This window comes from Leptonychotes weddellii, chromosome 2 (genome assembly GCF_054177405.1).
Source record: "Leptonychotes weddellii isolate Sample4059 chromosome 2, ASM5417740v2, whole genome shotgun sequence".
Taxonomy (NCBI): Eukaryota; Metazoa; Chordata; class Mammalia; order Carnivora; family Phocidae; genus Leptonychotes; species Leptonychotes weddellii.
The window spans coordinates 151,728,429-151,741,232 of record NC_138370.1 but is presented as its reverse complement, the minus strand read 5'-3'; the positions used below and the strand labels follow the sequence as shown (position 1 = coordinate 151,741,232).

General features: G+C 35.7%; 1 protein-coding gene across 4 annotated transcripts in view; it reads right to left on the bottom strand.

Moving 5' to 3' along the window:
* Positions 1-6,075: 6,075 nt before the first annotated feature.
* ARAP2 (ArfGAP with RhoGAP domain, ankyrin repeat and PH domain 2) overlaps positions 6,076-12,804 on the bottom strand; it is a 185,681-nt gene continuing 178,952 nt past the window's right edge. For all 4 annotated transcript variants that reach the window (XM_081812499.1, XM_081812502.1, XM_081812500.1 and 1 more), the window contains exons 34-35: positions 8,882-9,256; positions 6,076-7,603 (exon numbers count right to left, since the gene is read on the bottom strand). In XM_081812499.1, coding sequence (XP_081668625.1) covers positions 7,547-7,603; positions 8,882-9,256 — 432 coding nt within the window. In that variant the 3' untranslated portion in view covers positions 6,076-7,546. The remainder of the gene's footprint in view (positions 7,604-8,881; positions 9,257-12,804) is intronic.

Below are 12,804 nucleotides of genomic sequence, written 5' to 3'. Positions count from 1 at the left end.
AATTGTGTAAGACTGTTGAATCACAGACCTGTACCTCGGAAACAAATAATACATTATATGTTAAAAAAAAAAAAATTCCACATGAGTGAAATCATGACATTTGTCTTTCTCTGATTTACTTTGCTTAGCATTTTACTCTCTAGCTCCATCCATGTCATGGCAAATGGCAAGATTTCATTTTTTTCTATGGAGAATCCTATTCAATTGTATATATACCACATCTTCTTTATCCATTCATCTATCGACGGACACATTAGATGCCTCTCTAATTCAGCTATTGTAAATAATGCTGCAATAAATATAGGGGTGCATCTATTCTTTTGGCTTAGTGTTTGCATTTTGGGGGTAAATACCTAGTAGTATGAATTGTGGATTGTAAGGTAGTTCTATTTTTAATATTTTGAGGAACCTCCATATTGTTTTCCAGAGTGGATGCACCAGTTTGCATTCCTACCAACTGTGCACAAGAATTTCTTTTTCTCCACATCCTTGCCAGCACTTGCTTCTTGTGTTTTTGATTTTAGTCATTCTGACAGATTTGAGGTGATATCTCCTTGTGATTTTGATTTGCATTTCCCTGATGATGAGTGATGTTGAGCATGTTTTCATGTATCTGTTGGACATCTGTATGTCTTCTTTGGAGAAATGTCTGTTCATGTCTTCTGCCCATTTTTCAATGGGATTATTTGTGTTTTTTGTGTGGTGAGTTGCATAAGTTCTTTATATATTTTGAATACTAGCCCTTTATTGGATATATTGTTTGCAAATATCTTCTCCCATTCCGTGGGTTGTCTTTTAGTTTTGTTGATTCCTTTGCTGTGCAGAAACTTTTTTTTTTTTAAAGATTTTATCCATTTATTTGAGAGAGAGAGAATGAGAGACAGAGAGCACGAGAGGGAAGAGGGAGAAGCAGACCCCCCGCCGAGCAGGGAGCCCGATGCGGGACTCGATCCCGGGACTCCAGGATCATGACCCGAGCCGAAGGCAGTCGCCCAACCAACTGAGCCACCCAGGCGCCCCGTGCAGAAACTTTTTATTTCGATGTAGTCCCAATAGTTTATTTTTGCTTTTGTTTCCCTTGCTGGAGGAGACATATCTAGAAAAATGTTATGGCCAATGTCAGCGAAATTACTGCCTATGCTCTCTTCTAAGATTCTTATGGCTTCAGGTCTTACTTTTAGGTATTTACTCCATTCTGAGTTTATTATTGTGTATGGTGTAAGAAAATTGTCCAGTTTCATTCTTTTCCATATAGATGTCCATTTTTCCCAATACCATTTATTGAAAAGACTGTCTTTTCCTCATTGCATATTCTTGCCTCTTTTGTTGAAGAATAATTGACCATATAATTGTGGGTTTGTTTCTGGGCTTTCTATCCTATTCTATTGATTTATGTTTTTGTGTCAGTACCATATTGTTTTGATTACTACAGCTTTATAGTATAACTTGAACTCTGGAATTGTGAAGCCTCTAGGTTTCTTTGGTTGTTTTTTTTTTTTTCTTTTTCAAGATTGTTTTGGCTGTTCAGAATCTTTTGTGGTTCCATGCAAATTTTAGGACTGTCTTTTCTAGTTCTGTGAAAAATGCTGTTGGTATTTTGATAGGGATAACATTAAATGTGTAGATTACTTTGGGTAGTATAGACATTTTAACAAGATTTCTTCTAATCTATGAGCATGGGATATCTTTCCATTTGTTTGTGTTGTCTTTCATCAATATTTTATAGTTTTCAGGGGTGCGTGGATGGCTCAGTTGGTTAAGCATCTGCCTTCAGCTCGGGTCATGACCCCAGGGTCCTGGGATAGGGCCCCATATCAGGCTCCTCCCTGCTCAGCGAGTCTGCTTCTCCCTCCCCCCACCCCCACTCATGCTTGCTCACTCTCTCTCTCAAATCTTTTAAAAAATATTTTAGTTTTCAGAGTATAGATCTTTGGTTAAGTTAGTTTTCAGAGTACAGGTCTTTGGTTAAGTTGGTTTTCAGAGTACAGGTCTTTGGTTAAGTTTATTGCTAGATATTTTATTATTTTTGGTATAACTGTAAATGGGATTATTTAATTTCTCTTTCTGTTGCTTCATTATTAAAGTGTATAGAAATGCAATGGATTTCTGTACATTGATTTTTGTATCCTGCAACCTTACTGAATTCATTTATCAGTTGTAATAGTTTTTTTGGCAGAGTCTTTAGCATTTTTATATATAGTATTATGTCCCCTGCAAATAGTGATAGTATAACTTCTTCCTTACCAATTTGGATGCCTTTTATTCCTTTTTCTTTTCTGATTGCTATGGCTAGGACTTCCAGTACTATGTTGAATAAAAGTGGTATGAGTGGACATACTTGTCTTATTCCTGATCTTAGGGGAAAAGCACTCAGTTTTCCACCATTGAGAGTGATGTTTGCTGTAGGTCTTTCATATATGGCCTTTATTGTGTTGAGGAATATTCCCTCTAAAGCTACTTTGTTGAAAGTTTTTATCATGAATGGATGTTGTACTTTGTCAAATGCTTTTTTTTTTTACATCTATTGAAATGATCATATGGTTTTTATCTTTTGTCAATGTATCATGTTGATTTGTGAATATAGAACCACCCTTGTATCCTGAAAATAAATCCCACTTGATCATGGTGAATGATTTTTTAATGTATTTTTGGGTTCAGTTTGCTAATGTTTTGCTAAGGCTTTTTACATCTATGTTCATCAGGAATATTGGCCTGTAGTTCTCTTTTTTTGTAGTGTCTTTATCTGGTTTTGGCACCAGAAGGGGGATGCCTTTTTTTTTTTTTTTCCATGCCAGACAGTGAACTCTACATAATATTATTTTTCCTCTTTTCCTGTTTTAGCAGAAAAAGCTGATGATCTTGACCCAGTCAGGGACTGAGATGAATTGAGGTTGTGAGGTGGTTTTGACCATGTTCTGTTAAGATTCTAATTCATATATGCTCTGACCATATGGATCTCTAAGGTTTCCAACTGGAGCTTGTATGTTCACAGGGGACTGTCTCCATGATAGTCAATAAACTTGAATCTTTGCCTTCTTAGTACTGTAAGCCTGTTAAAAAACTCAACTCTGCTATTGAAGCCTTTTCCACTGAACTTATTAGCCTGCTGCCCTATGTGGCATCATTATTCAGCAAATTGTCTTAAAAGGAAAGCCAGCTATAGCCAGTTTTCATTCTTCCCTTTTTCCTGGGATTTTTGTCCCTTGAGTCTCCAATTTTGCCTCCTTAGCTACACAAGGGTCCAAAAATGGATTTCTCTCTCTGCAAAAAACATCTCTCAACTTGATCAAAGACCAGATTTTTCAACTTATTTCCCTGTGTATAGATTCTGTAAATACCCCCAGAAAAAGAGCAGCTACACAATATCTTGAATGTTCCTACTTCCTCAGAATGCTGCCACTTTCATTCCTATTCACTTCAGCAATAGCCTTTACAGATTTTTTTTTTTTTTTTTTAAATCCACTGTGCCTAGGTCTTGGTGGGACCATTTTTCTTCTTCAAACCATTTCCTTATACCATGACTTCATTTATTTAGTACATATTTCAGTAGTGACTATAGGCTATGGTAGAGGCACTGTTCTAGGTACTGGGAATATAGTGGTAATCTAAGATCCTACATTGACAGATTCTAGTGGAAATAATTAGACCATGAAAATATACACTAATAAATATGTAAATTGTTAGGTAGTGGTAAGTTCTATGATGTAAGAAGATAAAGGGGATAGAAAGTGATGAGGCCATTTTATGTGGGATGTTCGGAGAAGGTCTGTCTGTTAAGGAACTATTTGACGGTGACCTACATGAAGGTCACAGTGAGATATGTGTATGTCTGGACAGCATGTTACTTACAGGGAACAGTTCATGCAAAGCTAAAGCATTTTCATGCCTGGTGATTCTGAGGAACAAGTATGCTGGTATCAAAGTGAGGGTGGTGAAGATTGGTGACAGAAGTAGCAGTTGGTACATTGAAACCGATTATTCCTGGGCTTGTATTTATACTTTCCTTTTAGCAGAAATAGAAAGCTATTCAAGGGTTGTTAGGAGAGACTATTTTATATTTAAAAAGACTAATTTGGCCTTTACTTATATTTAAAAAGATTAATTTGTGATTTGTTCCACATAGTACATCTTTCATAATCATTCAGGCAAGAGAGGACAGTGGTCTGAGCAAGCTAATGTGGAGTTTAGAAGTGTGGACTTCTGAGCTAGATTGCTGACATTCACATGCCAACTCTGTTGATCATTACCTGAATAATCTGCTTGATCTTTCTGTACCTGAGTCCTAGAAAGGGCAGAAGAGGGTGGAATGGAAAGGATGAGGAACATGTAAAAAGCTTTAGATATGGTATATTTGAAATGACAACGGGGCAATTCAAGTGGAAATGTAAATTACAGTCTGGAGCTCAATGGATAGTCTAGAATGAAACTATTTAGTCAGAATATGTACTATTATTTGAAGCTATGAGATTATATAACTGAGCTAGAGGAATTCATTTAGAGAGGAGTATCCAGTAAGGTATCCAAGATGGATTAGTGAAGGAGAAAACCACATGATAGAAATATCCTGGAGACCAATACTAGGTTGTATTCCACAAAGGTGGGGTGATCAACTGTGTGAAATGCTAGAGACGGTGATAGGGGATCAGGTACAACCACTGAGAGGTGACCATTTGAATTAGCAATGAGGTGGTTCTGACCTTGCCAGGAGCAGTTATGGTAAATAGCAGGAAACAAGGCTGAATGAAGAGGTTTCAGAGAGAAAATGGGAGGGGATAAAAAAGGTAGCAAGTGAGACAATTTACTGGAGGGGAAGAACAGATCCCCTCCAATGAGATACAAATGTCACTTTTATTTGATGGTTAGTGTTGATCCAATCTTAGGCAGTAGGTTTATGGTTTGGCTCATCTGGGTTAATTGAAAGGACTTTATGTCTCTAGTGAATACTCAGTTACTGAACTCAATATCTCTCTGGGTTGTTCGTTGGAAGGATTCACAGTATTCTCTATCAGGTGTGTGAGGAGTCAGCATCTTCACTCTGCTGGAATAGTGTTCTTGAGGTCACAGAACTTGAATCTTTACAAACAGACCCAAACTATAATTTTGCTGGGCAAATTTTCAATGGTTTATATTATTTCAGCATTCAAGTTATCTGGCTAGCTGACACTTCTAAGCAGTTATATCTTAACATGTTCTCTTATTCTCCATTAATCATTATGATAGCTGTAATATTACACTGTATTCATTGCATTGATGTAGTGTTACATTCTGATAGGTGGGATAACAAGAGTGTAAGAACCAATACATATAAGTACCAGGGAGTATTCTGTTTGATATCTATATTAAGATTAACATAAAAGCATGCTAGGGCTTTCATTAACAAAATACCACAGACTGGGTAGCTTAAACAATAGGGCTTTCCTTACAGTGTTGGAGGCTAGAAGTCTAAGATCAAGATATTAGATGGTTTTGTCTGAGGCCTCTTTCCTTGGCTTGCAGATGGTCACTTTCTTGCTGTGTCTTCACATGGCTTTTTCTCTGTGCACATACATTCCTGGTGTTTCTGTCATGTGTCCAAATTTTTTTTTTTTTTTTAAGGACACCAGTCAGATTTGATTGGGTCCTACACTAATAACTTCTTTTTTTAATGAAAGATTATTTGACAGAGAGAGACACAGCGAGAGAGGGAACACAAGCAAGGGGAGTGGGAGAGGGAGAAGCAGGCTTCCCGCCGAGCAGGGAGGCAGATGTGGGGCTCGATCCCAGGACCCTGGGGCCATGACCTGAGCCGAAGGCAGACGCTTTAACGACTGAGCCACCCAGGCACCCCTAATAACTTCCTTTTAACTTAATCACTTCTTTAAAGGTCCCCATCATCAAATATTCCACATTTTGGGGTACTGGGGATTAGGTCTTCAACATATGGGGTGTGGGAAAACACAATTCAGCCCACAACCTGTGGTACTGTGTTGTATTAGCGCATATTTTTAAAACAATGGGGAAAAAAAAGAACTGATAGAGACAATTTGAAAATGAGAAGTCTCAAGACTTGAATCAAAGGAGAGCTAGAAAAACTAATACATTAATAAGTAACATTTATTAAAACTCTATGAGATGTGTATATTTGTATATATACACAAACACATACATAAATATATATATAAAATTAGGTATTATTCCCACTTCTCAGATGAGGACACTTAGATTCTGAACATGAATCCCATAATTCATAAAAGGTCTTAAGTCTATAGAGCTATCCAAATTATTAAGTTTACATTCAACATATGGTAGCCATGGCAGAGAAGATAGGAATGTACAATATAACTTAGAACATTTGCAATAAAAAATTGTTCAAAATAACAGCTATAAAACAGATTAATTTTAGTTATCTAATATTCATTTCTGTTCTTTGCGTTTCCAGATGATTAGAGATAAAACATGATTGTACACATGACAGAAAATTGCTCACATTATAAATGTAATTCTATCTTTTGTTGAGCGAATGATAATTATGAAAGTCTTGGTGCAAATTTTGATAAGACGGTAAAAGTTTTAATCATCTTTTCCCCATAGTGATTTTCAAAAGTTTGAGAAAACATGAAAATATGTGAATGCTAGTCTCTTCAAATAAATTTGATGCATTTTCAAAAATATTTCCTTTTGCAATAAGCAGTTTGTGTATTTTAGAATTATAAATTGTCATCTGAACAATGCAAATTGGCAGCTATTATAGTTATGTACACAAGTCATTTTGCTTCAATTTTGCTTAGTTTTGAATTTTCAGTGCCACTTTCATAAATCATGTAATAATTTGTTTAGAAGTCAAATATTTAAAAGCCATGTCTAGTAATTTAGGGCTATAGAAATGAAAGAGTACCATCAATATGTTTGTGTCCTATCTGTGTATATTCATCATTTAAAGTAGAACAATATTCACACTGACATGTTTAGGAAAAAAATGACATAGCTTGTTTGAAGTATATATTCAAATATCTAAAAAGGAAAAGAAGAGTGGATTTATTTCAAAATAACCTTTAACTTCTGAAAATAACAATCACATTCAAATGGACTTGTAAAACATTTTTAAGTAAGTTTTATTCAAAATATGAGATATCATCATTAGCCCTTATCTTACTCTTGAAAAATGGAGACAATTATACAGGAAAGGAAGGGAAACAGGGCTATTAGATTTTAAGCTCCAGTTTAAAAAATATTCAGATAAGGCAGGTAAAAAACTCCAGATACTTTCCCAGTGTCAAACGTTGTCATATGCCTGCTTATCTCATAAATATTATCATTAGGAATAATAGTTTTATTTTAGATTTTTTTTTCCTAAATACCATTTCTTGCTTTAAATGAAGGCTCCCCCAGCAGTGCTAATACCTGTTTCATAAACTGACCTGCAGTTTCTTTAAATCCAAATCAATTGGAATTTTTTTTAAAGCATAAATATCACACACCCATGGTAAAATATTGTATCACCACCAAATATAAGTGATTAGTATTTTACAATGAAGAAATTCAGAGCATTTAAGAGTATATTACTATACTATGATTGGACTGACCAAAGTATGGGCCTTTGTATAACAGATTCTGAAGAAGTCACCTGAAAAACAGGGGGAAATAGTGGTTGAAATAAAGCTTAGCGATATAATTTTAATCAAAACTCATCAGACCTAATAAAATTCTTAAGAAATCGATGAAAAGCACTGTTCCTAATGTGAACTATAATTAGGTAGTCTTGACTGTTGGAGGAAAATCACCAACTCAGTAGCTGACCTTGATGTGGAAGCAAAAACAGAGGGCTTTGTTATTATTTATTAGGCTCAGGGAGGAGACTTTTTTTTCCCCCCCTTAAAGAGATTTGATCAAATGTGAACTGGTAGCCACCAAAAGTGGGACAAGCTATCAAATGGCCCTATGTTGTAAACCTCCAGTTAATTCTGACATTGCAGAGAAGCCTATTATCACCTTACTTAAAATAAGAAATGAAATACCAAGTAAAATAACAACAATGAAAAAATCAAACAACAATAACAAAACCCTGTGATAGTGAATTTGTACGAAAACCATAGTAAGGAGTATACAGCAACAGTGCAAATGGCGTCCATGCCAGGTCCTGTGCATATGCAGGGTACGCTTCTTGTCAGCAGACCCCTCTGCAGAACTGAAGTGTAGTGAGTGTATTCTGCGGCCGGTTCACTAACACCGAAAGTAAGCGTGGCCACTGCCGTTATTTGTGGTTGTTGGCTGAACGTCCATCATTTTGGGAAACAGTCACTAGACTTTTTCTTAACAAGCAGTTTCTCATTGATAAGATTCACTCTGGTTCACTATGGATCAGAACTTAATTGACCTCCTTCGTTTTCTGTTCACTCCTTGCCTCTTTTTAAAACTCCAATGTTTGATAGGCAGCCACTAAAATAAATCCTTCCCCTTTTCAACTTCCCTTTCTTTTCCGTAAGGTGGACCCTATGTAAACCTAAAAACATATACGGTAACCTAATATACAAGGTTTCTCAAAGTGCAAAATGTGTTACACACAGTATCATAGGCTTCATTTAAACAAAGCATTTTATACAATACAGTACAGTTTGAGGTTTCTGCTCATAAATTACACCATTCAACAGACAACTACTGTAAAAAGCTTGGCTGACTCAAAGTAACCCAATGCTTCTCCAGTTGAACTGTACAAGCTTTGTTCAGACCTAAAAAAGCGTCATCTTCTACTTATATGTACATATATATTTTTAAATGCTATCTAAATGCTTATGTAGAGCTAGACAAATCTCACAAACCACGAATTTTACTGTTTGGTTTCTGGTTCGCACACACACACACAGTACACAATATTTAAAAAAGACAATGTGCAGAACTATTTTACCTCTTTCTGCAAGATCTGCTCGTCCTCTAAGTCTTTTGGAAGGGTTCTCGTCCGCTGCAGCACCACACTAAGCTCTTCAATTACCCTTGATGGTAACTTACTATCAGAGTCCAAAGCAGCTTTGCCATTCCTGTCCTCAGTCTTCCTCAGTGTCTTGAGGCCTTTATGGCTTTTTTGTTGCCCATGAAGGACGTCAGCCTCTGTGTCCTCCAGACAGTTGAAACTCCGATGTTTTCTGGTTCGAGTTCGAAGTTTCTCATCCTTGTGTTCCAGGCAGTGGGCCACCATGGAGGCTCTCTCCTTTAAGCTGCTATCCCCCAACTCTTGATCCCGCTTTTCACTGAGCTGCAACCTTTCCAGTTCTGCTCTGGCACTCTGAAAAGAAAATACAACATTTCACAGGAAAGCAAGATTTGGTACAAGGTAAGTTTAAAAGACACATGCCGCGTTAAATGTTGATGCTCCTTATGTTCATGTTTATTTCTAACTTCGACAGAACTGGCATGTCTGAATTTACTAACCAAGAGATCAATACAGGCATCTTAGAGCTACAAAATCAACTGAAAGGTAGATCACGGAAATTCATTTTAACATGCGTTTAACATATAGCTTCAAAGAAGTCTCTCAGGTTATTCAGATTGACTCATTTCCAACATGCCTCTTCCAATTCATTTCTGCTTGAATGCATCATACGTTCGTGTATCTGTAATTCCTACGGTGTCCTGTCCGTGGCCACGTGATTTGGGGACATGCTCTATACTTGTACTACAGCCCCTTCTTTGAGACTTACAGTACATAGTAGTATATTAAAAATGTTGAGAAGTTTTATGGCACAAAGATCTGTTTAACTTCTTTGTTTTTTTCTTCCTCCCACACAATGCCTATTAGAATCCCACAGATACATTCCTGGAAACACTGAAAAATATATAGTTATGTATTAAACCCACTTTTGTATCTGAGGATTAGAGTATACATTAATTCAGTGAGCTGTAAAGGTGCGCTTTCCTAACTAGTGTTCAGAACATCTTGTGACTGGGCAATTTCTGGCATATAGAACTTCCATCATATTATCAAAGGGTATGAAAATTTAATCAAGTGTAACATACAAGAACAAACAATCAAAAGCATAGAGCAGTATGGAGCCACACAGAAAGGATACCCAATAAATTGGATCAGGATGTAGGTGAAGTGGAAAGAGAAAAGTTATTTTTCTTTTCACAAGAAGCAACAATTGAAGAAACGTCTTCAAAATTTCCCCAGTAAAAATTGCAAAGCCTAGAAAGCAAAAATCTGAGGGACCACTTAAGTTATGAATATTAAAAGAAAATGTAATGAAAATGGTAATATAACATTAAGTATGAAATTGTGAGTAGCATAAACAGTAAAGATCTTCAATATAATAATGTTTAAAAGACAACATCCCACCTTTCTCCATGGCAGTTATCTAATGTGATTATCTGAATGCCCTGCTAGAAAGACTCAGTGCAAGCAGGGTTTTTGTTTGATATGTTCCCTGAAGTGTGAACCTAGTACAGTGCCTGCACTTAGAAAGTGATCATTAACTTATTAAATAGTGAATTAAAGGTCGGTTTAAAATTTTTCAAATGTATAATATGTTCTATTTTCCTAAATTCCATCAAATCCAGATTTGGAATTGAAACATACAAATTCAGGCTGAATACAAGTATTTTCACAAATGTATTTTATACATTTTGTAACTTGGAATTTTCTGATAAAATTATGATTATATATCTCAGGTAAATACATTTCTTCTACTCTAAAAACTGATGAAATGTTTAGTATCTAACTTAATTCCAAAGTCTCATTTGAATATGTTAAAATATTGAGAAATTGGTGATGCTGCATAACATGAATGTATATACTTCAAGGCCAATAATTACACTTAAATATGGTTAAAATGAACAGTTTTTATATTTTTACATATATTTACTACAACAAAATAACCCCTCCCCTGCAAAGAATGATGGCTAACCAGCATAAGGCTGTGATTGGGAGTTTATAAATATTAAACATGTTAAGTTTCACTTGGCATCTCTTACCTGAGGAAAATTAAGGAGAAATATAAACTTTTTTTTTTAATTGAAGTATAGTTGACACACAGTATTACATTAGTTTCATGCGTACAACATAGTGATTTGACAAGTCTGTGTTATGTTATGCTAAACACAAGTGTACCTACCATCATTCTAAAGTGCTATTATATCATCTGATTACATTCCCCATGCTGTGCCTTTTATTCCCATGACCTATTAATTCCATAACTGGAAACCTGTACACTTCCCACTCCCTTTCTTTGCCCATTCTCAACCCTCCTCCCTTCTGGCAACCGTCCATTTGTTCTCTGTATTTATGCATCTGTTTCTGTGTTTTGTTTTTTAGATTCTACATGTAAGTAAAATCACATTGTATTTGTCTTTCTCTGACTTGTTTCATTTAGCACAGTATCTTTTAGGCCCATCCATGTTGTTGCAAATGGCAAGATTTCATTCTTTTTCTTATGGCTGAATAATATTTCATTCAATACATATACACCTCTTCATCCATTTGGCTATTGATGGACACTCGGGCTGCTTCCATATAATGCTGCAATAAACATAGGGGTGCATATGTCTTTTTGAATTAATGTTTTCATTTTCTTTGGGTAAATACACAGTAGTGGAATTACTTGATTGTATGGTATTTCTATTTTTAATTTTTTGAGGAACCTTCATACTGTTTTCCATAGTGGCCGCACAAATTTACATTCCCACCAACAGGGGAATGTGAATGAGGGATTTTTTTCTTCACAGACTCACTGACACTTGCTATTTCCTGTCTGTTGGATGCCAGCTATTCTGACTGGTGTAAAGTGCTATCTCATTGAGGGTTTTTTTTTTCCCATCATGGTTTTGATTGGCATGTCCCTGATGGTAAGTGATGTTGAGCATCTTCTCATGTGTCTATTAGCCATCTGTATGTCTTTGGAAAAATGTCTATTCAGGTCCTCTGCCCATTTTAATCAGATTATTTGTTACTGTGGCGTTGAGTTGTAAAAGTTCTTTATATATTTTGGATATATTAACCCTTATTGGGGATATCATTTACAAATATGTTCTCCCATTCGGCAGGTTGCCTTTTCTTGGTTTCCTTTGCTGTACAAAAGCTTTTTATTTTGGTATAGTCCTAATAGTTCATTTTTGCTTTTGTTTCCCTTGCTCGAAGAGATGTACCATAAATATGTTGCTGAAGCCAACACTGCCTATATTTTATTCTAGGAGATTTATGGCTCAGGTCTCACATTTAAAGTCTGTAATTCATTTTGAATTTATTTTTGTGTATGGTGTAAGAAAGTGGTCCCATTTCATTCTTTTACATGTAGTTGTCCAGTTTTCCCAACACCATTTATTGAAGAGACTTTTTGCCATTGGATAGTCTTTTCTGCTTTGTCAAAGATTAGTTTACCATGTAGCTGTGGATCCATTTCTGGGTTTTCTATTCTGTTCCATTGATCTATGCCTACTTTTGTGCCAGTACCAAACTGTTCTGATATTATACATTTGTACTATATCTTGAAATCTAGGATTGTGATACCTTTCTCAAGATTGCTTTGGCTATTCAGGGTTTTTTTGTGGTTCCATACAAATTTTAGAATTATTCTAGTTCTGTGAAAAATGTTATTGGTATCCTGATAGGGACTGCATTAAATTTGTAGATTGCTTTGGGTAGTGTGGACATTTTAATAATACTGGTTCTTCCAATCCATGAGCATAGAGAATCTTTCCATTTGTGTCATCTTCAATTTCTTTCATCAGTGTTTTATAGTTTTTAGAGTAGAGGTCATTCACTTAAGTTTTTTCCCAGGTTATTTTATTCTTGCAATTGCAAATGGAACTGTTTTCTTAATTTCTTTCTGTTGCTTTGTT